General features: G+C 38.8%; 1 protein-coding gene across 1 annotated transcript; it reads right to left on the bottom strand.

Annotated features, from left to right (window-relative positions):
* Window positions 1-1,206: 1,206 nt before the first annotated feature.
* On the bottom strand, window positions 1,207-11,590 carry LOC118309996 (endothelin-3). Its single transcript, XM_035632707.1, has 4 exons — window positions 11,334-11,590; window positions 10,358-10,592; window positions 4,236-4,394; window positions 1,207-3,945 (listed from the first exon to the last, which is right to left on the bottom strand). The coding sequence occupies exons 1-4, from the start codon at window positions 11,401-11,403 to the stop codon at window positions 3,852-3,854; spliced, it is 558 nt and encodes a 185-aa protein (XP_035488600.1). The 5' UTR covers window positions 11,404-11,590; the 3' UTR covers window positions 1,207-3,851.
* Window positions 11,591-24,551: the final 12,961 nt, after the last annotated feature.

Here is a 24,551-nt window from a genome sequence, read left to right as displayed (position 1 = left end):
GTAAAATAATGTGGATTTTACAGTTGCATATAACCTGCTGCCAGTTGATTACGGGTTTTGTTTTTTACAGGAAAACTTCTAACTAACACTTATAGTTTCATTCTTTGGCATACCCTAACATCAATGACATGCCAATTATGTTATCCTCATATGTTCTTGAGAACACAACAACATGAGTGATATTCAAGTGGAGCATTTGCTTCCTTCAACGTTGATGGAGTGTCAGTAATCCATCACTCTCATTATTGTAATTTGCTTCCCAGCCAAACATTAAAGCCATTGTAATTTGGATCAGTTAAGGCTTAGAATCATTCAAAATCAACAGTGTAACAGTATAACAGTACAAAACTGACACAATAAATATTTGAGACGAATCAAGGAAGTAAACTGGACTAAATCTGACCTATATCAATCGACAATTCTGTTGGTATTGAAGAATGGTTGTGGTTCTATTCCAAGTGCGACTGTCTTTGCAGTTTAACTGAAGATCATTTGTGTTTTTTCCATCACATTTCTCATAACAAACAATCCTATTTTCATTATACCTTCAAAAGCAAAAACTCATACCAAGTATTATTAGAAAATGAAAAAATAATGAAAAAGCTCAAGAATGCTCAACTTGATTCAATTTAATCCACAGCTGACTCAAGCATTTTCCCAGGTGTCTTAACATATTATTCGGTTTAAGATGGTCCTGAGTGGATATCAATATCAGGAACAACCGCAAAGAATATTTTTTTCTTTCTTTAAAATTAACATAATATGATTCATCATTGTTTTTCAAACATTTCTGGTCTGCCATTACAACCACGTGTGTGCAAAGCGGGTACTTTAGAATTTATGTGGGACAATCTTGAAGCAGTTTCGTTGGCAACAGTCCCAGAATGATCACTAACAGAAACTTAAACTCAACTGCTTGATCTTCCTTGGAGGCACAATCTCTCCTTTGCTGAACTGAGCAGCAAACCTTAGATCAACCCCATCGCCGAACATAATGTTGATACAGGACGATTCTGAAAAGTCATTGATTATGTAACTTGGCAATGTTTTTGGCAGCATATTTAAAACCTTTAGCACGATAAGATTCCAGTTTTGTTAATTGCACAGAGATTTAAATTAGGCAACTAAACACTTGGTTGAGGTTAAAGGTCAAGTCTAAAAAAGTAGTTGGGGTTAAGGAGGTGACAGGAAAAAAGATGAGAAGTGTTGTATTTCAATAGATCATCACGATCTACTTAGTTTTATTCAGCATAGCAAGCTAATATGAAGTCTTATAATATATGAATTGTTAAATGAAAAATGTAAATGAAACAGAGAAAAAAATTCAAAGAGACCACTAGTTAGAACAAGTGAGGGTGATTTGTCTTTGCAAAACTTCCCCCAGATATGTCTCCCTTCTTCAGTGTCCTCCATAAGCTTCCTCTAAAGCAAGATCTAGCTCAGAACGACCTTCTCACAGTTACATCTCCTTTTGTAAGGCTGGAACTGAGAGGACAGGTTCCTGTTTTCTTTCTTATCAACAACCCATACATGGTATACATTTGTACAACCTTAGAATGAGATTGGTTTAGACCCAAAAGCATCTCACTGTTTATATGGAACATGCGTTCAGTGAACACGAAGGCAGATGATACAAAATCCATTACATGCGCTGTACATGTGATCCTGCATAAACAAAGTCCTGTTTTCGTAGAACTTACACTGCTCTCAGAATAGGGCCTCACTGAGGGGCTGCTGGAAAATACCGTTCTTCTCACTCCTGATAACCTATAGCTGCTGGAAATATATTAATAGCATACTTCAATAGTATACAACACATATGCAACTATTTAAAATAACACTGAAAAGTCTCTTGAATTTATGGCCTTCCTTCTATTTTTTCTCTTTCTTTTTCTCTCTTTGTTCTTTCTTTTGCGGAATGCACTCTTGACCCATGCTCTCTCCCGACATGAGACAGGAGAGTTGCCTGGAAAGTCTGATGGGCCGTGCATCCAGTCCAGACCAACTGAAACTCTACACCCAACATTCTCTTATTGTTAAAGTCGGATGAATTGATGCCTCACTTCATTAAGGCACAATACTTACTGCATTGGCACTAAACAATGCTACAAATCTGAAATTGTGCGCTACGGACTCAAATATAAATATAAACCCTTGGGACACTGTGCAGCTTGGATCAATGTGACACACTTCTTGATATTGCAACAGTGCAGTGGTATAAATCTGCCTTAAAGACTTCCAATGGAGAATTCAATAAAATAAACAGTTGGGTGATGCTTTCAAGCCCTTTTTATATGAATACGTCCAGTTTTCTATGCAGACCATGTACTGTACAGAGTGAAGTTTAACTACAGTATATATTTTTCTTTTTGTATAGTATGAAGACATGAATGTAGTTGAACTGTAGATTATAATTTTTAATGTCATTCTGCATTTCTATACAATGTATTTCATGTTTTAAGCATGGTGTGCAGGCATGCTAGCGTCAATTAGGACAAATGTAGGCCACAGACATATTGAAGGAAAAACACATAAAGTGCCTTAGTAAGGTGTTATCCACCATCTGCCGCAAGAACAGCTTCAGATCTCATTGGCATTGATTGTAACAGTATCTGAATATCTTCTCTCATCTAATGTTGGTGTGATGATGGTGGTGGAGAGCGCTGTTGGACACGTTGGCCCAAAATCTCCCAGATATGTTCAACTGGGTTTGAGATCTGGTGACTGTAAAGGCCACAGCATAGGATCCATATCACTTTCATACTCAAATCATTCAGTGACCCCTCGTACCCTGTGGTTGAGGGCTATGTTATCCTGTTTCTCCACTAATTTTTCCTGTGGCCTGTCACCCATCTGTGGTCTAATTCGTTATACCCTGATATGAATTAAGCATGATTGTGAAAGTCTTTAATTTGCATAAATAGATCCAGATGTGCACCACGTTCTTTCAAATACCCACATCCTTCCATTTTACAGAGACTGAAGCGGAATCACAAGACGGACTCTTTCTCAAAGAGTCCCACTCACTCGTCATTTGGTTGGTTGACTGAGGAATGAATTGGTGCCTTATTATTAAAAGACAGAAGATAAATAATAAATGTACTGTAGGGTACACTGTTATTTTTTACATGACTGGGTTCTTTAGCACAGAGGGTTGTTGATTAACATGATCACATATATAGTTATATATACAACATTTTATTATACACTTTTATTGTACATATAGGTATTATACAAAAATAAAATTTATAGCCTATTAATACTTAAACACATATAATATACACATGACTTCAGAAGATTCAGCTTAATTGAGTAAATACAGATTTTTGTGTATTATTACTTCCAGTTTCTTCCTGAAAAAGTCAAATCAATTCACCCAAATATTTGCTGATGAAAAGAGTATCTAACCATATCTTTAAAAATAAAGCTAAGCTACTGGACACGACCACATGTGGACGCAGACAGGCAGGTTAAATGTTGAACCAGTGGAGTAAACACGGCTATGTAAAATGCTTCTTGTGAGATGCTTTAAAAACATTGGTTGATCTAGGGGACAGATATCAGCAGCTTATGAAGTGGCTTCCATATCCACGCGGCATTAACATGTGTGAGCTCTTGCAAAGTCTTTCACTGCCGGCACAAACTGGCCACATAAACCATCCTCAGTTGGGACAGAAAAACAAAAGAAACATCATCCACACCTGCCAGACAAACAGAGGCAGAGAGCGCTCTCTGTTGGTATACCAGCTCACTTTTAGTTTGTGTGCGAGCAGCTTTTTTGCGGCTTTCATCCATCAGTCTGAAGACGAGTGACTGAGCGTGCTACAAATCCATTCGCAGAAAACGTAGATTCAAATGCTATTCGTTCTTTTCACAGCTGGCCCACTCCGCAGAGTTGCCATCCTCTTGTGCATTTTAAGAGCTGCAAGGGGTCGCCTCCTCTGCCTGTTGGAAAATAAATATATATACACAGAAGCCACATCTTATCAGGTTTGCTCAGTTAGCCATGATTCACAGCAAGGTAAAGATCACCACAAACCTTGAGAGTGGATGTTCCCTTCATTATTTGGCAATATGTTATAGTATATATGTATATAAGTATACATATATACTAGACCATTTCCATACGTGTGCTCTAAGAGTCTTGTTGTTACTGTTGATGTCTCTTACATAAAAGAGACATATTTAATCCTGGAAAATGTTTGTAAAGATTGCGGTGTTTCTTTTCCTGTTACCTGTTTGTGCAGAAGCTGCTGCAGTTGGAGTCGGCCCGCTGTGAGCATGCACAGCGCTGGGACTCTGTGCCATTCCTCCTCCTCCGCTGCTCAGTAGCAGTGGAGCGCCTCATACGAAGGGAACCCTGGTAACTGGACATACCATATGGTACAGTATGCCTACAAAAATACAGAAATATACAGTTTCCTGAGTGACCAGGCAAACAGGAACCCATGTAAATTAGACTGACATGCCAGTTTTTTAAGCACACCTGTACTAGATAAATCTGCAGTCTAATGCAAAACAACAATGCAATAACACTGTGGCACATAAAGACATAATGGGATGGGATGTTCTTATGTTTTTCGTAAACATTTCATAGTAAAAGTTTTCACAGATATCTTAAAAGGCTGTGTTTAATGCTGGACTGCATTATACTGAGAGGTGTTCCAGTATTTAGTCCTCCTCCACCATTTGGATACAAGATGGGGATATATAGAAAACACATTTCAGTATAATGCAGTCCAGTCCTGTAAACCATCGAAGACTGCAGAGTCCAATTCGACCATATTTAACCAATCCAAAAAATGTTGTCAACAACAATTTAACACGTGCTTCACAACAGGATGATTGATACCCAAGTTTCACAAGATTACATTGTCAGTTTTAAAGAAATTCCAAGGCTCTTTGGTTTGTACATGAGCATTTCTTTGGTACAGTATATTTAAGTTTTACAGTCTGTAAATTACAAACAAAATCCAACATGGAAGCTTTCAGTGGAGAGTGAGCAGGGATGTACTCAGGATCATAGAAATACTTGGGCAATGAACTGAAGATGATGTTTGGCTTTGCGCCTCTCCTGACACATTTGCACCAAGCACATTGTGCAGATTGTGAAATACCAAAAACCAAAAGGCACCTCTTGGTCTAGAAAAACATAGAGGCAACACACTTAGTCCATGTCTGAGTGGTTTAAAAGCAAAGGGTCAACATCAAAATGCGTGGCTTCCACTCTTAAATGCCCTGATAGTTGATCCTGCTGAACTGCCATGTTCCAAACTTATACTTGGTGACTACAGTTACAACGACACAACCTGGAAATATTTTTGTGACTTGAAGGGACAATAAGCGATTTTGGAGAACGCATGTATCTCTCTTTATTATTGTTGATGATTTTACTGCATCGGTCGGGGCGCCTGTCGCTAGCATGTCTGTTGAGATGTCGGGGACTGAGGTTTACAAACTGCACACGGTGGTCATTGGATTAAAATCGCTCACTGACCCTTCGATGGCTCTGAGGGAGCTTTCTATAAAACTTTTCACCCTGGTGGTAACATCAAATTTTTTACATTTCAGACAAGTCTTTAAGGTCTATGTATTTTTTGCTCACTTTCAACCTGTGTCTGACGGAGGTATGGATGTAGGCCAACAGTTGTCTACGGCTCTATGTTTCTGAAAACATTAATTTTAAATCTTAAAATATTTTAGTAGGTTAAATATGTTTTGTTGAAGACGTGTGATTCAGTCCACATTATGCTTTAATCATCTGCAAAAATGTTCACAGTGAGGGTTTTTCAGTTTTTTCAAGAAGGACTTAAGCTACACTAATCAGAATGCCAGTGATAAGGATTCCACAATGTCTGTGAACCAGTGTTTGACGTTTTTGTGGGAGAAATTTGAAAGTATATGGTACTTTTAGTCAAATGCTCGTTCATCAGCAGCAGCCTTGGTTGTTTACAAAAGTCGCTTCTCTCTGCGCCATGGTATAAACCCCGCCCATTATCATTATAATCGGTTGTGATTAGAGCGGCAAGATTTCTGCCTGTGGGAAAATCACTTTCAAATGGAGGGGATCCAGACTGTAGTCTGGCGCAGCAAATTAAATGAGCTCCCAGAATTCACCTACAGGCTACAGGACTCAAAGAGTTGGCATTAAATTTATATTGGAATTAAATTCAACACAATTCCAAACAAATGCTACTGTTGCTTTGTGTCTGCCATGTCTTAACAGTCTTTAGTTTGCAAACATGCAATATCACCTTCATTATGCTTGCAGGCATCTTCTTTACTCCCTTTGTTGGCACATTACCATGTTTTTTGATGATTGCTGCCAACAGTCAATCAGTGGAATGAGATGAAAATAGTGGTAGGGTTTCCCCCAGGGCTCACGCACATGCAGTATGTCCATGTGCATGCATGTGAATAAAACACACAAAACAGGGGTCCACTTGAAAAGTTATTGACCAAAATACTCACATGTATAGGGAAACTTTGGGGATTCATCTATTAAAATCTTTCCAAGAACAGATGTAACCCCACAATTGTCGAAACTATTGTTTCATCCGGTTTCACGTTCACTTTTCAAACTCAACCGTCTCTGCCAAAGAGATTTCAAGATACATATTTCTGTAAGTAAGGAGAGGAGACAGGGTGAGTCTGCTGAGTCTCTTCACAACACAGATCGCCAGCAACGTTAACACCAGCTACTGTTTTTTATGCTGTATTGACAGACATCATTCTGAACCATCAGTGATGTGATTCAAAACTGGTTTTATAGTTTCAGTTATTTTCCATGACTTGTCGGCTTGACTAAGCAAAAACACTAAAAACAAAACACTGCGCCACAATATCATTGCATAATGTAACCTGATATAATTAGGGCTGATAGGAGTATGTCGGGAGTGCACACCTGAAACCATTCACTTTTTACTGTGATTCAATTTGGTAACCTGAACAAAAGGTGGTGAACACCACCAACTGAAGTTGTTTTAAATCACCCTCTTCTAAAAACGACATCAATCACATTTAGAAATAAGGAATTTGGGATCACCAGCTGCAGGCAATGTACAAATTTGAAAGCATGTCTGTATCCGACCCTAATGATTGATCTTCCCCTTTTACTTTTTACTTTTTTGTATCTGACACGACTTCTGTAAAAGTAAGTTGGCGTAACGAATGGGACAAACTTACATAGTTGTCAGGATCTCCTTCTGCAAAGATTTTCCACTTGCAGTAATCAAAATAGAGATGAGTGAAATTTGTGACAAAAACTAAATGCATTATGTTCATACATAAAACAGGCTGCAACACCCTGTAACATGCCCTGTCTTATTTGTGTCATTGAGAACTGAAAAGTGTTAATGTGCTCTTGTTGATCCCTTGAGAACTGTCAATCATCACTTCTGCTCCCCTAGGTCTACCGTAACGTTGTTATTATATTGTTTTTATACTGTTATTCTGTGACAAATGATTGTGAGGTGTGTTTTTGTTTTCTGTTTTATGACTTTACAGATAGAAAACAAAAACATTCAATCTCCTTAAACTCACTTGGTAATTCTATAAGGTTCTACTGGTGGGCCTGCCTCACTGCTCAGTGAGTACAGGAAAACACACAGGACCCGGCAGAGCTGAGAAAATAGCAGGAGACAAGGCCAAGAGGGCAGGGCTGTCACTGAGACACGCAGCAGGTTGGAATGAATACACCGGAAACTTAAACTAATGATTCCTCTTTAAAATTGACCGAATTAAAAAATATTTCCACACTGACCTTGATACTTGCAGTGTTTTTTTGAACAACAAAAATATGAATATATATAATTATGAGAAAATTCAGAGAGAACATTAATTTTAGTTTTCTGATTCATGTGGACATGATAAACAAATTGTTTAAACCACTGCTTCTTTTCGTGTTTTTGCAAAAAAAAAAAAATTAGGGTGTGTCCCTTGGCACCAGCGCCTATTTTTTAACTGTTCCCAATGAGGTGAGTTTGTTTGCAGCAGCCTACAACTGCACCCAACGTCTTTTTTCAGATCACTCTGAGGTTTTTTTGCAGCCCGGTGTTAGTGCTTCTCGTTGAAAACCCCTGAAGTTCTCAGAAAGGCTCTGGTGTCGTCTCTGGAGCTCCTTTTTAGGCAACCAGTCAGATAGGCCCGGACATGTCGGGGAAGGTCACCAAGAAAATGGAGGAAAAGCTTGTTCTGCTCGTGTCTGTCTATCCCGAACTGTATGATATGTCTCACATCGACACTGTCATAGCAAAGTCAGCAAGCTCTTCCATACAAAGCACAAGAGCAAGCGGCTGGCACTCATGGCCAAAAAACCATGGCAAATAGTGACAGAAAAGGACAATGTTGGCCTATCATATAACATATATGGTGTATGTTGTGAAGATATTGTTGTCATTCAATTAAATTTTCCGTTAAATTTTATTTATGTAGCGCCGAATCACAACATGCATTATCTTAAGGCACTTTACTTACCCAGGTTGACACTTGACGATGTTACAGAGAAACCTGATCGTTCCCACAATGAGTGAGCACTTGGCGACTGACGAGAAAAAAAACTCCCAGTACATTTAAATGAAGCTCACACGCAACACGTTTTTGATGAAGTGCTAGGATGAAAGCGCCCTGCCAGCGACGTTCTGCCAGAGAAAAACACTTCATGGACACATGCCCAAAGTGAGTTCTTAGAATTACATTGTTCAATCTGCATTTGATCAAAAAAACATTTACAAATTTGATAGGATTCTGATATTGTACATTTGGCATACGTGAAGGGCGTCTTTCATTTCCGTGTATTAAAGAGACTTGTTTAACACATCAGTTTTGCTATTTGGAATGTAAATTATTTTTTTTTAAACTCGATATCTCAAATCCACTCTGAACGCAGATCAGAAAGACATTGCGGCTGCAACTGGATTCACCCCGCGGAGTATAAATCCTGTGTACAAAAGGAAGATAAATCTGGAAGGTTGCACCGAGCCAATTTTCAACTTCACCTGTAAGGTGTTACCGTCCACGGCACAGCGGCTTTGGTCTCATCACACTAGGGGTGGAAATGTTTAGGCACAGATTCAATTTTGATTCAGAGGGCTACGATTCAATTATAAAACGATTATCAATGTGCCTGCCTGCAAAAAAAGAGAATAGAGAAGAGAATCGCGATGCATCTAATAATCGATTATTTCTCCCACCACTACATCACACTGATATCTGCTGTGCAAATATTTCAATATGTATGAGCAAATCCAAAATAGGAAAATGCTACCAGTGCACGAACAATTATCGAATGACTTCCATTTGTTTTTGTGGTATAAGAGAGTCACTGCAACGCGCTCTACAGACCGAAAACGTTAACTGTGTTGCACTTCAATCCAAAGCTTTTTAACCAAACAACAGATTCCAAGATGGATGATCTGATATCACCGCCAACTTTCTCACATATTCCTAACTGAGAAAAAGGTTTATACGATTAAACTAGATAACAGGAATAACAAGAATGCTGAAGGAGTGAACGGCAGATGAAGTATATAGTGACTTTGGCAGGTATAATCCAACATAGGCTGTTAGTTTTGGTATAATAATATGAAGAACCATTACTTTTATCTTGTTTAAACTTAAAACTGTCAACAGAAAAACAGGAATTGTTCGGATTTTGCGAAATCCTTCCTACCCAAATTTCAAAGCCTCTGTAACAACCAGTCTCAATAACAACCAGGTGGAGCCCTCCTGGCTGCCTGTTGGCCACTGTCAGAAATCCTCTGTGGAATTAAAATACCTGAGAGCTCAGGGTCGGAACCACCTCAACGCCTTTCTTTTCTTCTGCAGCTCACTTTGCCACAAATCCTTTCATGGATTAAAAAATGAAGAGAATCTTCTTTGGGTTTTCTTTTCTACATAACTCACATATTTGTGCCAGTATACCTGCACTAATGTGATAATAGCTCTCGAACACATAGTTACAGTGTGCAAATAAGAGTCTCAGCTGGAAGGGCTGTGACCAGAAACTACGAGTTGTGACTACGGTGCGCGATTGTGACTCAACACTATACACTGATCAGATTGAACATTTACTTTGTCAAGCCATGAAGCCATGAAAAAAAACAATAAAGACAAAATAAGTCGTAAATCACATTAGTGATGGTTGTGAATGAACCTTTTTTCAAAACAGGCCACACATATAAAAACCAGTTGCCTGTTTAATCGTGTGGCTGAAATGACACAGGTGAACAGCACAGTCAGGCCCTGTGGGACCGTCACGTCTCGAGAAGCCATCAGCAGCACAAACCCACAAAGTCCCTAAAGGGGCATCACAGTAGCCAGTTAAAAAGTGAAGATGTTTGGAGAGAGCGACTCTTACTCTGGCGTGTTGATCCAGATGATGTCCAGGTGGCAGTAATACACACACTCCTTGTCTTTGTACGTATAGCATGTGCATCTCTTCGCCCGCCTTCTGGGCCCGGGCAGCTCACAGTCGGGGCAGGTATTCGCCTCACTGCGTGAGGGGACACTGGCGAGGTCGTCTGCTCCACCGGGCAGACGCTTGTCCGCCTCCACCTCCCTCCCCTGGCTCACATCTTTTCTGGATGATGAACCTGCAGGAGAACAGCAATCCATGGGACATGCACTACCATTTTAATGTATAATTTAAGATTACTTAAAATTATTATTATTATAATTAGGGCTCGAGCTCCACCGAAAAAATGTCAGAGTGAGGACCTATTGTAATTGAGTAATTTATTATTATTATTTCTACTACTGAAAATATTATTATTATTATTATTATTATTATTATTATTATTATTCATGTTTACTATTATCACTATTATTCAATATATTTCTAACACGTATTCCTTCAAATATTTGAAATTATGTTTAAAATATTTAATCGAACCTCAGTGAATGTTAATCCACACTGGCTGCAATTTTACTACAACTGATTAGTTCACTAGTTGAATGCTGATTAAATATCTGAAGACAATTTCAAGTATGAATTCAGTGTTTTGAGTAACTGACGAAGGTCACAACTATATAATAATCACCCATTTGAAAGGAAATAATGTAGCTGAATACAGGCATGAAATTAAAATAAATTAAAAAATTGCAGCACCAATCCTAAAAAAATCCATTTTTATTATGTTTTATCTGCTGCATTGTAGTAACACGGAGAATAACATAGACTAGAGACTGATAGCAGCTTTACCTGTTTTGATCGTCACATTTTTTCCTTTATATATGTGCGCCATCATAAGTTGTCTGCGTGAGCGCTATTAATGTTTTATAGCCCAAATCAATAAACAAGACCACCCACTAGTCTAAAAGGAGCTTCTACTCACCATTTGCCAGAGATGCTGTCACCACTATAAGAAACAAAACTCCAACATCAAATGATGAGACGTGAGCCATTACACACGAAGCATCAGAAATAAATATTAAAAAGGGTAAAAAGAAAAAAAAATGGAATTGAAACAGAAGGATTAGAAACCCAAACGTCCGCTCGTTTTTCTGCTCTGTCTTGATAAAGACATCTAACGTCTGTATTCACTAATTGCTGCTGAAAGACTCCACAGCTGCTACTTTGCGTTTGTCTCCCTCAGCCAATCTCCGCTTTATTAAAAGCTGATCGCCCAAGTCAGCCGTAATGTCGTGCATGCTTCCTGGTGCACTCTTCAAAGTAAAAGTCTTCCCATCGAGGGCAGGAGCTGTAAATGTAGACCAACATGAGATATTCAGTCTTATGTTGGTCCTCAGATGTTTGCTCAACACAAAGCTCCCTGCGAACTGACTTTCAAACTGTGACTAATTCGGTTCTGGCTCATAAGATTGTTTCAGGAGGTTTCATCCATACAGAAAATCTAATTGTTTAGCACGCAGGTTTCTAACTTAAATCGAATAAAAGAACATTTTTATAATTATTACTTATATAATTAAAATGCAATAAACAGACATTTCAGTGCGGAATAGAGAACCCATTTCACAGAGTCAGTATTTCCTCTGTGCCTGAAGTTCTAGTAGAAATAATGTCGAAATTAAAAATTTTGGCAAAACTATTGTCATTACGGAGAGGCAAACCTTGATTATTTGGTTGCTCTGGTGGTGATGGTTGTTCGCTTCTTTGATTTCTATTTGTAAGTATGCGTTTATGCATGTTAATACATCTGTGCTTTTATTTTGAAGGGGAAATCACCCCCATCGTAATTTTGCTCAGGCTGTATGGCTATGAATTACATTTGAAGCTGTTGAACCTTCAGTAAATGGTAAATGGACTGTATTTATATAGTGCTTTTTTAGTCATATAGACCATTCAAAGCACTTTACAGGAAAGTCACATTCACCCATTCACACACATTTATGCAGTGCTGCTATTTAGGGCTAGCGTGGGATCCAGACGAATTCAGGGAACTCTTTTCATTTGCTCTGCCAGACTACAGTCTGGATCCCCTCCATTGGAAAGGGATTTCCCACCAGCAGAAATCTTGCCAGTCCAAACATAACTGATTATTTGATAATGGGCGGGGTTTGTCACAAAGACATGTGTACTGGGATCAAACCGCCAACCTTAGGGTTGGTGGATGAACGGCTCTACGTTCCACAGCCGCCACAGCCCCCCAGTGATACCAGAAGACAGAGGTCTGCGCCTCCTAAACTTTAGGAGGCTTGGAACCACTGTCATTGATTGCATAAGGAGGCAATTAATGACAGTGGTTCCAAGGCTTGTGTTCAGGGATCTGCAGGGAGCCCGGAGAGGAGACACCTAAGGTCCACAACCAAATGAAAACATAATTTCTCCTTCATTTGAAGTCAGCAGATCAAAGGTCCTCAGTGGGCTGGACCTGGCAGATGCTAGGTTTTTAAAAAAGAAAAGAAAGGAGAAAAAAAAAACCTTTAATAGACTGAGGTTTGTTAAGCTGGTTCACCAACCAGGACAGAGAGAGCAGCCGTCCAAGTGCACAAAACATTAGTAAAATCTCAGTAAAAGTCTTGCAGGATGGATAATGTTTGCTCAGTTGTCATGGAAATGGATCATCTGCCATCATGTAAGTATTTATATAGCACTTTTTCTAGTCATATAGACCACTCAAAGCGCTTTACAGGTAAGTCACATTCACCCATTCACACACATTCATACAGCGCTACTATTTACCACGAATTCTTCTGTCACATACACTCTCGGAAGAGCCGTCAGAGGCAAGTTAGAGTTAAGTGTCTTGCCCAAGGACACAACGGCATGTGTCCTGGCGGAAGTTGGGATCGTACCGCCAACCTTCGGGTTGGTGGACGAACGACTCTACGTCCTGAGCCACAGCCGCCCCATGTGTACTAGTTAATTTGTGGCACCAGCATAATGAAGTATTTGTGTGTCTTCTGAAATTAATGTTTACTTTTTGATGAAATATAGCATAAAAAATACAGACAATGAGACACTGGGGACCATTAGGGGCCCACACTTCAGTTTTGGTCCAGGGCTCCATATTGGGCCAATGTGTGTCTGTTATACAGCACATGTTCTAAACCAAAAAACCAAAGGAAGTTCTGAAACCCACCTACTTTTCTAATCACACCCTTGACCTCGTTCTTACATATGGCATAGACATTGACAATCTAATAGTATTTCCTCAAAACCCTCTGTCCGATCACTACTTAGTTACATTTGAATTCTCGATTATTGACGTTAGTGAATTTGGAGAAAAGTTCTATTACTGCAGGTTTCTATCAGAAAACTAGTAAATTCAAAGAAAAAGTTCCTTCGTTATTTACTCCACTGCCATATGTCTATACAGTGCAGGATAGTTATCAAAACTTTACTCCCACACAAATTGATGAAGTTGTTGATAGTGCAGCAGCCTCACTACGTTCCACACTCTACAATGTCGCCCCTCTGAAAAAGAAAACAGTCAAACAGAGGAGGATAGCTCCATGGTTTAATGCACAAACACGTGCTTTAAAGCAGACAAAGGCTGGAAAGGAAGTGGCGTTCCAAAAATGATGATGATTCTCACCTAAACTGGAAAAATTGTTTAATTACATATAAGAAAGCCCTTCAAAATGCCAGAACCACATAAGATTATTACCATCAGAGAAAAAAATGATCAGCTTCTTCCCACTAATAGCACAGACACACTGTCCAGTACAGTAGCCTCAGAACCACCAGTATTGCCTAATATATATTTAGAATGCTTTTCCGTCTGAGCTGACTCCACTGGTCACTTCATCCAAGTCATCAACCTGTCTTTTAGATCCTATTCCATCAAGGCTATTTAAGGATGTATTACCTTTAATCAATAGTTCCATATTAGATCAGATCAATTTACCTCTATTAACAAGCTATGTACCAAAGGCCTTTAAGGTGGCAGTAGTTAAACCTCTGCTCAAAAAGCCGACTCGAGACCCAGATATAGCTTAGCAAACTATAGACCCATAGCAAACCTCCCCTTTATCTCCAAAATCCTTGAAAAATCTGTTGCTAACCAGTTATGTTCTATTTACACAGGAATAGTTTGCTTGAAGATTTTCAGTCATGATTTCAAGACATCATAGTACAGAAACAGCACTGCTGAACGTTACCAACGTCCTATCATGGCCTCAGACAGTGGACATGTTTCTATTCTCATCCTATTAAATCTTAGTGCTGGATTTGATACCATTGATCACAAGATTATATTACAGAGACTAGAACACATTGGGATTAAAGGAACAGCAACCGGCAATCACACACACACACACACACACAGAGAGAGAGAGAGAGAGAGCTGTATCAGGTAATGGAGGAACCAAAGTTGAGAGAATGGTAAGATGACCCTGGGGCAGATATAACTTTAGAGTCTCAGATGCCGACAATTTTCAAAGTAACCGCAGGAAATATAGGGCTGATGAAAAACAGGTGAAGTGGTGGGACTGCGATCTCGCTGCCCAGTTTTGAGATGTACTCTTGAGAATATCCAGACTCTCGATGAAATACTTAAAAAACAATATAGTCTCAAAGACACTGGCAGATCATGTCATGAATCTGTGTCTCACATTGTTCACATCTTTCATCACATTTTTTATGACTGCTCGTCAGTCAGATATAACTGTTAATGTTTCAGGACCGTGTGAAATACAGGTGAGTGGTATGGTGACGACCTGAGTGAAACACAATCGGCGTGTTTCTCTGGATGTCTCTGTTTGAGATGGTTGATTAGAGTGTTTCACCTCTAGACCATTGCCTGACAATGTTTACGGATAACTGCAAATAATATCTGACTGTGTTGAGTCGAACCACTGACACGCTACGGATGATCAGCTTTTTTGGTACCATCCCCTCATCCACCATGCTGCTAATTCACACAACGTAATTTTCAAATTCGTCATGCATGTAAAAACCCTATGATTGAGTCATGAGATATAATTCGGCAAATTAGCACAGCCATCTATGCAATCATTCTGTTGGTGTGTGAATATAGTGCAGATCCACGTTATCAGTGTAGATGGAGTGTAAATGTTATCAAATGTTACAAGCATTTTCTTTCAAGTGACAGAACTGTAATTCATGTGAGATTATGTCCAAGGGGAACAAAACAAATGTCTCTTAACGTTGAACTATTTCATAGGTTTTCATCATGATGCAAAGCAATTTTCAAATCAGAAATGTCAGTATCAAATGTCATAAAGTAATCCTAAAACTGTGTTCCTGTTGGTTTTCAGCCTGAAACCACAGAGGGATAGCTCAACGGAATAAATACTGTCTGCGCGGACAGTGATGTCCCAGAGACACTGAAAATAATGGGAAACAGAAATGTTTTTTTTTAACCCACTTAGGATAACTATACCCTTTTTGCAGTTGTTTCTGAAAGTGCTTTGAATTTCAGACTTGGAGCCTGAATGTCAACTTAACTCCAGCTTGTCAGAAAGTTTCCGGCTGGCCTTAAGTAAAGTCACTGTATGAAATGAAAGTTTAAAAACGTTTAATTCAAACCACACACTGACACTTACTTTCTTTCAGTTTTTTTTACAGATAATACACAGGCTTGATGGTGTGCACAGCTGCTTGGCTGGTAATGTGTTTCACAAGTTACCTTGAAAAGCACTGGAATGCATGGCCTGTAATTCAGGCCCCCCATTCCACACAAATCCATTGGGAAAATAACTTATCAAAACACTCAGTGTGGAAGCTGCCAGGTTTTTCGACCACTTGTCCATTGTCAGTCATTAGTTGGAATATGTGGGGTCTCAACTATCACAATCAGTCCACGTTTGGACCAGATTGGCTACAACAAGGTCACTTTGACAGCTGCTTTAGATAAAGGGGTACACTGTGTGGCATATTTTAGACATAATATACAATCATACAGTATGACTCACTGAATGAAAGCTACATTTTAAAAGCTCATGGTCAATGAAAAACAACTGCTGATTCAACTCTGCTGGATTGTGCTATATTGCAGAGTTAGTGGTAATGTTCAGTTGTATTCGGAGACGCAGTCAAGCCAAATTCATTGGTGGCATTAAGACAGAGAGCAACTAATTTTCAAATGTCAGTTCTCTGTACAAAAATGACTCGCTTGTGTGTGTGTAACAGGGATCACAACCCCATGGGGGCGGGGGGGCAACATTTTCATAGTTCTTGACAAACTGTGACTATATCTTTCACTGATCTTTGTCAAAAATGTAAATGTCTTTGTTGTGTTTACTTTTTTTTACTGTAGTAAATTTTGTGATCATTTAAAAAACTACAGTTCCCATGAAATTGTATCCTTTCAGCATCAAATGCACTTACATCAACGTAACTCGGTTTCTTCTATTGCTGTGACATCCAACAAGGCTGATGTAATTATCAAACATTTTACCTGTCATATCCGTCTAAAACGTCCACACGGTTCTGTGTTCGGCTGGTTTTATAGGCATGTCTGGACTTACCACAGTCACTGCACTCACCCAGTGTTTTGCAAAGGTTCATCATTGCGAAATGTTGCTTCTTTAAGGGCACTCAAAACAGCAGAATCAAACAACACCATTTTATTGTTGTGTCGTTGTTTTTTTAATGAACACCCTTGTTTCGATGAAATGAAAGAACTTGCAATTGTCACAATGTGTAAAGTTATACTGTTGGTTTGAATCTTTATCTATCTGTATTATAATAAATGTCCGCGTTTTTGGCAGAGGTTTTTGTTCCATGGGGACAAAGCCAATGCTCAATATAAACCTAAGAACCCACAGGACATGGATGGAAGCCATCGGGCTGAAGAAGGAGGCCTTTTGGGCTTGTTTGACCGAGGGCTCTCCTGAAGCAGCAGACAAGCACCAGAAAGTCAGCGGAGCTGCAGATTTGGCAGTTGCGGAAGCTAAAAGTGGGGCGTGGGAGGAGTTCAGGGAGGTTATAGAGAGGGACTTTCGGTTGGCATCAAGGAAATTCTGGCAAACCATCCGATGACTCAGGAACGGAAATCAGGGCTTGGCTCAGGCTGTGTTCGTGTGGCCCGAATGTCCTAATCATTTTTCAAAGGAAAATTGTTTGAGAAAGTATATATGAATTACTTTCGATTTTGAATTGTGAAATTAGGGAGTTAAATTAAACGTTTGATGTTCATCTAATCAATTTCCTCATGATTTCATCATACTGTTGAATTACAAGCAAGCAGAAGTCCTCTTCCTAAAATAACACTGAATTAGTGGTGTCAGTGATCCAATTTCATCATGGGCCATATACTGATACTCTTGTGAATGAGATGCTGCCTTCATTTAACTCAGGGTGTGATGAATAACGTCAAAATTATGTCAACCGTCTTCAGCAGCAGTCAGTGCTCTGTCCCTTTGAGGACAGAGCACTGGCATTAATCACTCTGTGACTTCAGGCCACAATCAACAACTATTTAATGAATGACTGGAGTGGGAATTTTTTTTCATCTAGGCAGCTGAGATCCATGTGAATTGAGTCGAAGTTAGGGTCAGAATTGTTAGAGATGCAATACAAAAACACGTTTTTTTTTCCCATCAACAATATCTGTGTTGATCATGTTTTCTAAAAAAATGTATTAGTTTTTTCATCACCATGAAATATTGTTTTGCATTATTAAAATATTTGTGACAATGCTATAATAAGGTGAGTAATTTTTGGTGTAATAAATCAGTTTAGTAGATATCATGAGATATTTGGTAACTAGTACTTCTGTGTGACTCACTCTGAATGAAGTGTGTTAACAAGAACAAACTGCTAATATGTTGTTGAACCAGTTTCTGATGTGTCAGTGAGTCTGCACAATTATAAAACTATTTCCTGATCAAACAGTGATATAATCTGTTGAAGTGTATAGATATGTATCATATTAAGCTGTTATAAAGCATGACTTCACCCTCAACTCTGTACTCATGAAGCAAACACTTTAGCAAAATCTCCTTGACATATATTTAAAATAGTCTGTCTCTCAGGTTCATTTTAAAAGTTGTTGGAAACTTTCGCAGCAATTAATTTCATGCTAAATTATTTCATATGACAGAGAAAATTTAATTTGTTCAATAACTTATACTACTTAAGAAAAGAGGCTGTTGACTCTTGAGGGGCTCTGGAGGCCCAGATAGCTGTAGTAATGAATATTGACATATTAAATGCAGAAAATTGTCTTTCAGACTCATCAAAACTCAAATACCATTCAACGAACAAGACAAGTTTGCACGATGAAGTTCCACCAGTTTATTATAAGTTCATATTAGAGCACAACCAACACTAGATCCAAAACATTCTGACATATGAGAGAAAAAGAGAGATACAGTTATATTGGAGGGAAAATGATAAGGTTAACCGTCAATCAATATATTTGATAAACTAATTAGCAACTTACCAAGAAGAGTATTGTAAAGATTGCACTCTGCTGGACGAACATATACAAACAACATATAGAAAGATACCTAGAAACTGGATCTGTGTCTGAAAGACCAACATTGGCCCATTAAAACTGCCGGTCAATATATATATATCAGTCGGGCTCTATTTTGTATCTCTTTGAAGCGGGTACCCCAGATTATCAGAATATTGATAAATGATTTTGATTCAAATTTTTGACTATTCTTTGTAGATTCCCCACCTGCTGCTCGCACAGAGAGAGAGAATGAGACAGAGCTTGGTTCAAGCATCAATGTTTCTTTTGAGCGCAGAAACAAAGTGAAAACGATTATGTCCCATCCTGTTCACGTGGGCTGCCAACCACCCTTAGTTGCAATGTTTGCAAAGTGTTCTGTAGTGTTTCGGTATGCCGAGGAAGTACCTGTTTAATTAGACATTTAACCATAGTAATTAATGTGGAATGTGCACGTAGAGCAGCAGTGTACGGAACAAACTGTGCACAGTCCAACAGGATTAGCTAAATTTAGCTTGGCTAAGAAACGTTCCGAAATGTTCACTGATCTTCAGTCTTTCCACTGCCATGGTCAGATAAGTTAACTACGTCGAGGAGTTACTTCATCAGTTACTACTAAAAGGAGACGACACTGCGGCAGTGTAGAAAGAATCAGTGTGGTTAAATGCTTTCATGAATATTAATAATTATCTGCAGCAGCTCTCACACAGGGCCAACAGTGCACAAAAATGATGCAACCAATAACAGATAATAATTTCTAAATATCCCCTCTAATTTTCTGGAGTTGGTGTTAGCTTTAGGACTTTTTCTCGGCAGACATTTTGACGCGTAGTCAGGAGGAAAAGCACAGGTGTAATTGATAACACATGGCTCTGCCTCCATTCTGGCAGTGAGCTACCATAATTAAAGTTATTTCTCACACCTGTAATTATCCTGCTATGAAAAATCCAAGTGTGAAGAAGGCCAACAAGCAACGTGTGCCAACAAGCGTAAGTGCAGGTAATAACATATTTTAAACAAAACCCCTCTGTTTCATGAATTTTAATAAAATTATTTTTTAATTGGAACAATACCTCCGTTGTTGCTTGTTAGCATGTATCGCTTCAGCCATGGCAAATGAACAGCCCGCGTTATCGTCCCTTTAGCATAGCTTGTTTCTCTAATAAGGTAGCATGCACTGAATTTGTAATGTTTTAGAATAACAAATGATTAACAATGCATTTACTTTAAATTAAATGACATTTATTTACTTGTGTTATGTGTAAGGGGGTTGAGTTAACTCCAAACTTTGATGTTCCCTTCAGATTTGTTGAGTCCTTCAGATCTTCGTTTCCTGTCCTGCAACCTGTGCTCTGATCCTTTTCAACAGACTGTTGTTGTTGTTTTTTAGCATACATGGGTTTCACTGTATGTTACGTGCCCAACAACACGTGAGTCACAGTCTTGCTAGAGAACATAGAGGAGCATGTAGCCGCTAAAGAGTACATTTCAGCACAAGGAGCACTACCGCAGGTCCTTCATCCCAGCAGCTGTCCGACTGTACAATAACAGCGCTGTGTTGATGTTGTCCCAGCACAACATACCTGCACTAATGTCATACTGCCATACTGCACCACATCATATTCCTTATTCATTATCATACTTTGTACTGTATACATACTTAGATCAACCACAACGTTGCAATTTCTGTCATTCTGTGCAATACATAAATATATATACATGTACACATATACTGCTTCAATCCACTGCACATTTGAACCTTCCTACATAAGGCAATGCTTGCACTTTTTAAATTGTTTTTTCCTGTAATTTTTAAAAAAAATATTTTTTGCTATTCTTTGTGATCCTCTGGTGCTGTGTTGTGTAATTTTCCCCGGCTTGGGAAGAATACATTTCTATCTTATCTGATCTTATCTTACTTTCTGAAGAGTTGTGGATACTAATACATAGCTAAAAGGCGAACTGATATTGGATGGACGTGGACAGAAACTCACGTCCAAATGAATGCAAACAATGTTCGGCTGGATATGTAAAAGAAAACCACAGATGAAAATAATTCAAATAATGGTGACTGGAATCCTATTAGCTGTTTCAGTTTCAGGAGGTGGATTTGTGCAAGTTGACTCACTCTCACTGGGTCATGATTTACTGGGACACTGGGACAAAGCATGTTATGCTATTAGTAACTCCTACACTTTTCAAAATGACAGGTTTGAAATATATTCCTATAGGTAGGCTAGCTTTAATAAGATGACTAAATTCACATTTATCAGTTTCTGTGCCAAGGTATGACGAGCAGCTGTCATATTTTGGCCCCCTTATATGCAGTGTTCTGCTCTACATTTAAATTTTACTTCAAGCATACAGTTGATGGCCTGGAGACAAGCCAGCTATAGGATTATCACTTCAGGGGCACATCCACAAGATATTCATTTTGGTCTAAAACACAGTGGACAGAGATAAGATAAGAGAGTTAGAAGCCTTTATTGTCATTATATTCAGAATTCAATGAAATTGCCAATGTCCCTCCCAGCGGGCAATCAGAAATCCACCACATTCCACGTCATATACTAACCTTCATCATATAAGAGGGCAGGTAGGTTGTAATAATAATAAATATATTGCACAGTTCCTAACAATATAATATTGCACAGATCCATAAAATGAATGTGAAAATAATTAAATGTAATAAATTTGTGAAACAGGGTCATTATTGAGTCATTATGTGTGTAGATTAGGAGTGTGTGGATGGCTTTATGGAAGAAACTGTTCATTAGTCTGGTGGTTCGTGTTCTGATGGACCTGTAAAGTCTCCATGAGGGCAGAAGGCCAAACAGATGGTGGCCAGGGTGAGAACTGTCTTTAATAATGTTTTTTGCTTTGGAGCCTTAACAGGTGTTTGCAATGTCCTGGAGTGAGGGGATAAATTTCTGCATGGTGTTGATGACCCTCTGAAGTGACCCCATCAGACTGGTGTGCCTTTTACTTGACAGCCATGCTGTGCTATATGTAACTCATCCACATGGAGTAAACTTCCAGCTGAATATAGAATGTTAGACTGTAACTCATCCACTCAACTGTTTATCCAATCCAGGGTCATAGCGAGCATGAGCCTGTAATAGCACGCATTAAGGAAGAGGCAGCTTTAACCTCGGACAGGGTAACACATGTAGAGCAACTTCACACTCACACATAATGGAGTTTCCAAATTAATAAACCTGTTCATCTTGAAACTGTGGGGGAAACTGGAGCAGCAACACACACACCAATCTCAGACTGGTCTTGAGGCGATTGCGCTAACCACTGAGCCGGTCTGTCACCCACTTACAATTCAAATAATGTTCCGAAGCTGTTACAACATTTTCTCAATCTCCATACTTTAGAGACTGTTTGTAATGTATCTGTTATATGCTAACATTTGATTGACAAGTTTTTTTTGCCGCCAACTGCCTCTTTTTTCCAGTGTCAAATAATCTCATCACAGATGGCTACCACAAGAGTATAGCGTGTCAGCAGGAGTTCCCTTCTTTGCTCATGAAAAATGAATGTAGTTTGAGAGTCTGCCAACATACTTTTTTGGGGGGGGGGGCAAAACTGACCCAGAGCTGGGTTATATAAGTATGATCTAGATTCTACAGTCTCAAATATAGTTATAATGACTCAACATGAATGCCGGTCAGTCACGTTCAGTCACTTCACTGTTTTGGCCGATGCCCAGGATGTCGGCTTGTGTCTACCCGAAGAGTGCAAACATGATCAATAGAATGCTAACTGCAATTATTAAAGGCTAGGTTTTTATGAATGTTAAACTTAGAACCTTCAATAGAGCATGTTTTACCGTACCCACTGCAGCAGTGTGCAGTAAGCAAATGACACTGAATTCAAAAAATAGTTCAGATGAGATAATAGAATATCTAATAAATGTATTCGCAGGTACGCCATTTAATTTATTCTCAGATTGAGAAAAAGAAATGGGGAGATATAATTATTTTCCGTCTATCTCCTGTGTGGACATTAAACTTTTCATGAGCAAGAAAAGAACAAGGTCTGCACATTTCGTGTACTTTAATTATCTGTATAGGAAGAAAAGTAAAGCGCTGTTCCAAGTGAAATAACTGAAAACAAAGCAATTTCTGAATTCAATCTGAAACAATTCTGAATATAACATATATATTATCTAATATGTAAACCAACTGTAACTGCTCCCTCAGAGGGCCCAGAGACCCCAGGTTCCCTGTCTGTCAAACCTTTTGCAAATGTTGCGGTGCCTTTTTTTGCTCCCCTTGAGCAAAAAAGGCACCTTATTTCTACATACTGAGCTGAACCACATACACCACATGAGCATAGAAACTGAGTGACATTATGTAATTCATATAATCCATACATAGTGTAGTCTCCATACGGTCTTAAATGAGATGACAAACTCACACGCAGAGCTGTGGTATGCTGGCAAAGTTGTTGTTACGCCAAACATTTTTCTTAGAGTGAACTTGTAGATGAAGACTTTTCAACTACTCACAGGATGACTGATATGAGACAGACAGACATTACGGTTAATTTATGAAGTTCACACATTGTTTCTTTTACTCTGCATAGCAGTAAGTTCAACTTTCATTCAAACACTTTCAACTTCATGTTTACATGCTTGTGAAGTCACGAGGACAGAAAACTACTGTACATTACCTGGCATACTGCCTTCTTCTATGCAACCTTGGAGAACATGCTGTACTTCACGGCTCACAAAGACAACTCACAAAAAAATCCATGGTTATGAGCAATATTACCTCAGGACTTCAGATGGCTAAAGATAGATAAACAAGAGGAATAAGAGATGTCTTGTATAGGTTTGACCTACTTTTTAAAGGGAAATGCGTGAATACAGGACACAAGGAGTAGAACACAAGCGCAAATCATCTATTTTTTTCACATTTCCCCTCCAGTTGTACAGGGGAAATAATATTCAACACTTCAAAATTTTTCAACAGTTCATATGCAGAAATTAAAATCCGTGAATGAAGTTATGTTGGAAATGACAGGAAAAAAATACTGCACATTTTTTTAGGGTTTCAACACACACTTTTCTAGTCTTGTCAACCACTCAAAGCACGTCTCTCAATTTACACACTAATGTTGGCAGAACTGGTTTCAGATACTATGCGTCATTGAAATGGAGTAAATTACAAACTTCTGGTAGTATCTGTATCAGAGGCAAAAGTTTGTTGAATTTGCAGAGAACTAAATCACAAACACACACACACACACACGCACACACACTACTAAAAGTATCTTATATTCAAGTCGTTTCAAAATTTCAGCTGTGCAGGTTGCAGGAACTGTGATGGCCGATGGCTGCTCTCATGAGGCGGATAAACAAAATATGTCTGCAGCATCATCTGCAGAAAAATAAGTACAGTTAAGTTTATTGATCATTTTCATTATATGTTGAAGCAATATAATAGGTATACTTACTTATGTTTTTTGCTGTATCAGGCTGGAAAGCCTAAGGTGATACTCACATTGGGATTTGTTCAGAGTTGCCTTTCCATATTTAGTGAGTCTTGTTCATTTGGGAATAGTGGTGAAAAAGTTCCAAATTCCTATTGAGACTAATTAGAACCTGATGTGTTATGTGTTCTCTTTCTTTTGTTGACTTACTCAGTTAAGCCGGATGCTTTTAACAATTCACTTTCAATTTGCTTTCAAATGACATAACTAGATCTAGAT

Source organism: Scophthalmus maximus, chromosome 6 (genome assembly GCF_022379125.1).
Source record: "Scophthalmus maximus strain ysfricsl-2021 chromosome 6, ASM2237912v1, whole genome shotgun sequence".
Lineage (NCBI taxonomy): Eukaryota > Metazoa > Chordata > Actinopteri > Pleuronectiformes > Scophthalmidae > Scophthalmus > Scophthalmus maximus.
This window is presented reverse-complemented; position numbering and strand designations above follow the sequence as displayed.

Coding starts and splice junctions, on each gene's coding strand:
- LOC118309996 (XM_035632707.1), bottom strand. CDS start 11,403: ATGGCTCACGTCTCATCATTTGATGTTGGAGTTTTGTTTCTTATAGTG. Junction 10,593..11,333: donor GACAGCATCTCTGGCAAATG/GTGAGTAGAAGC, acceptor GTTCTCCTGCAG/GTTCATCATCCAGAAAAGAT. Junction 3,946..4,235: donor AGCAGCTTCTGCACAAACAG/GTAACAGGAAAA, acceptor ATTTTCCAACAG/GCAGAGGAGGCGACCCCTTG.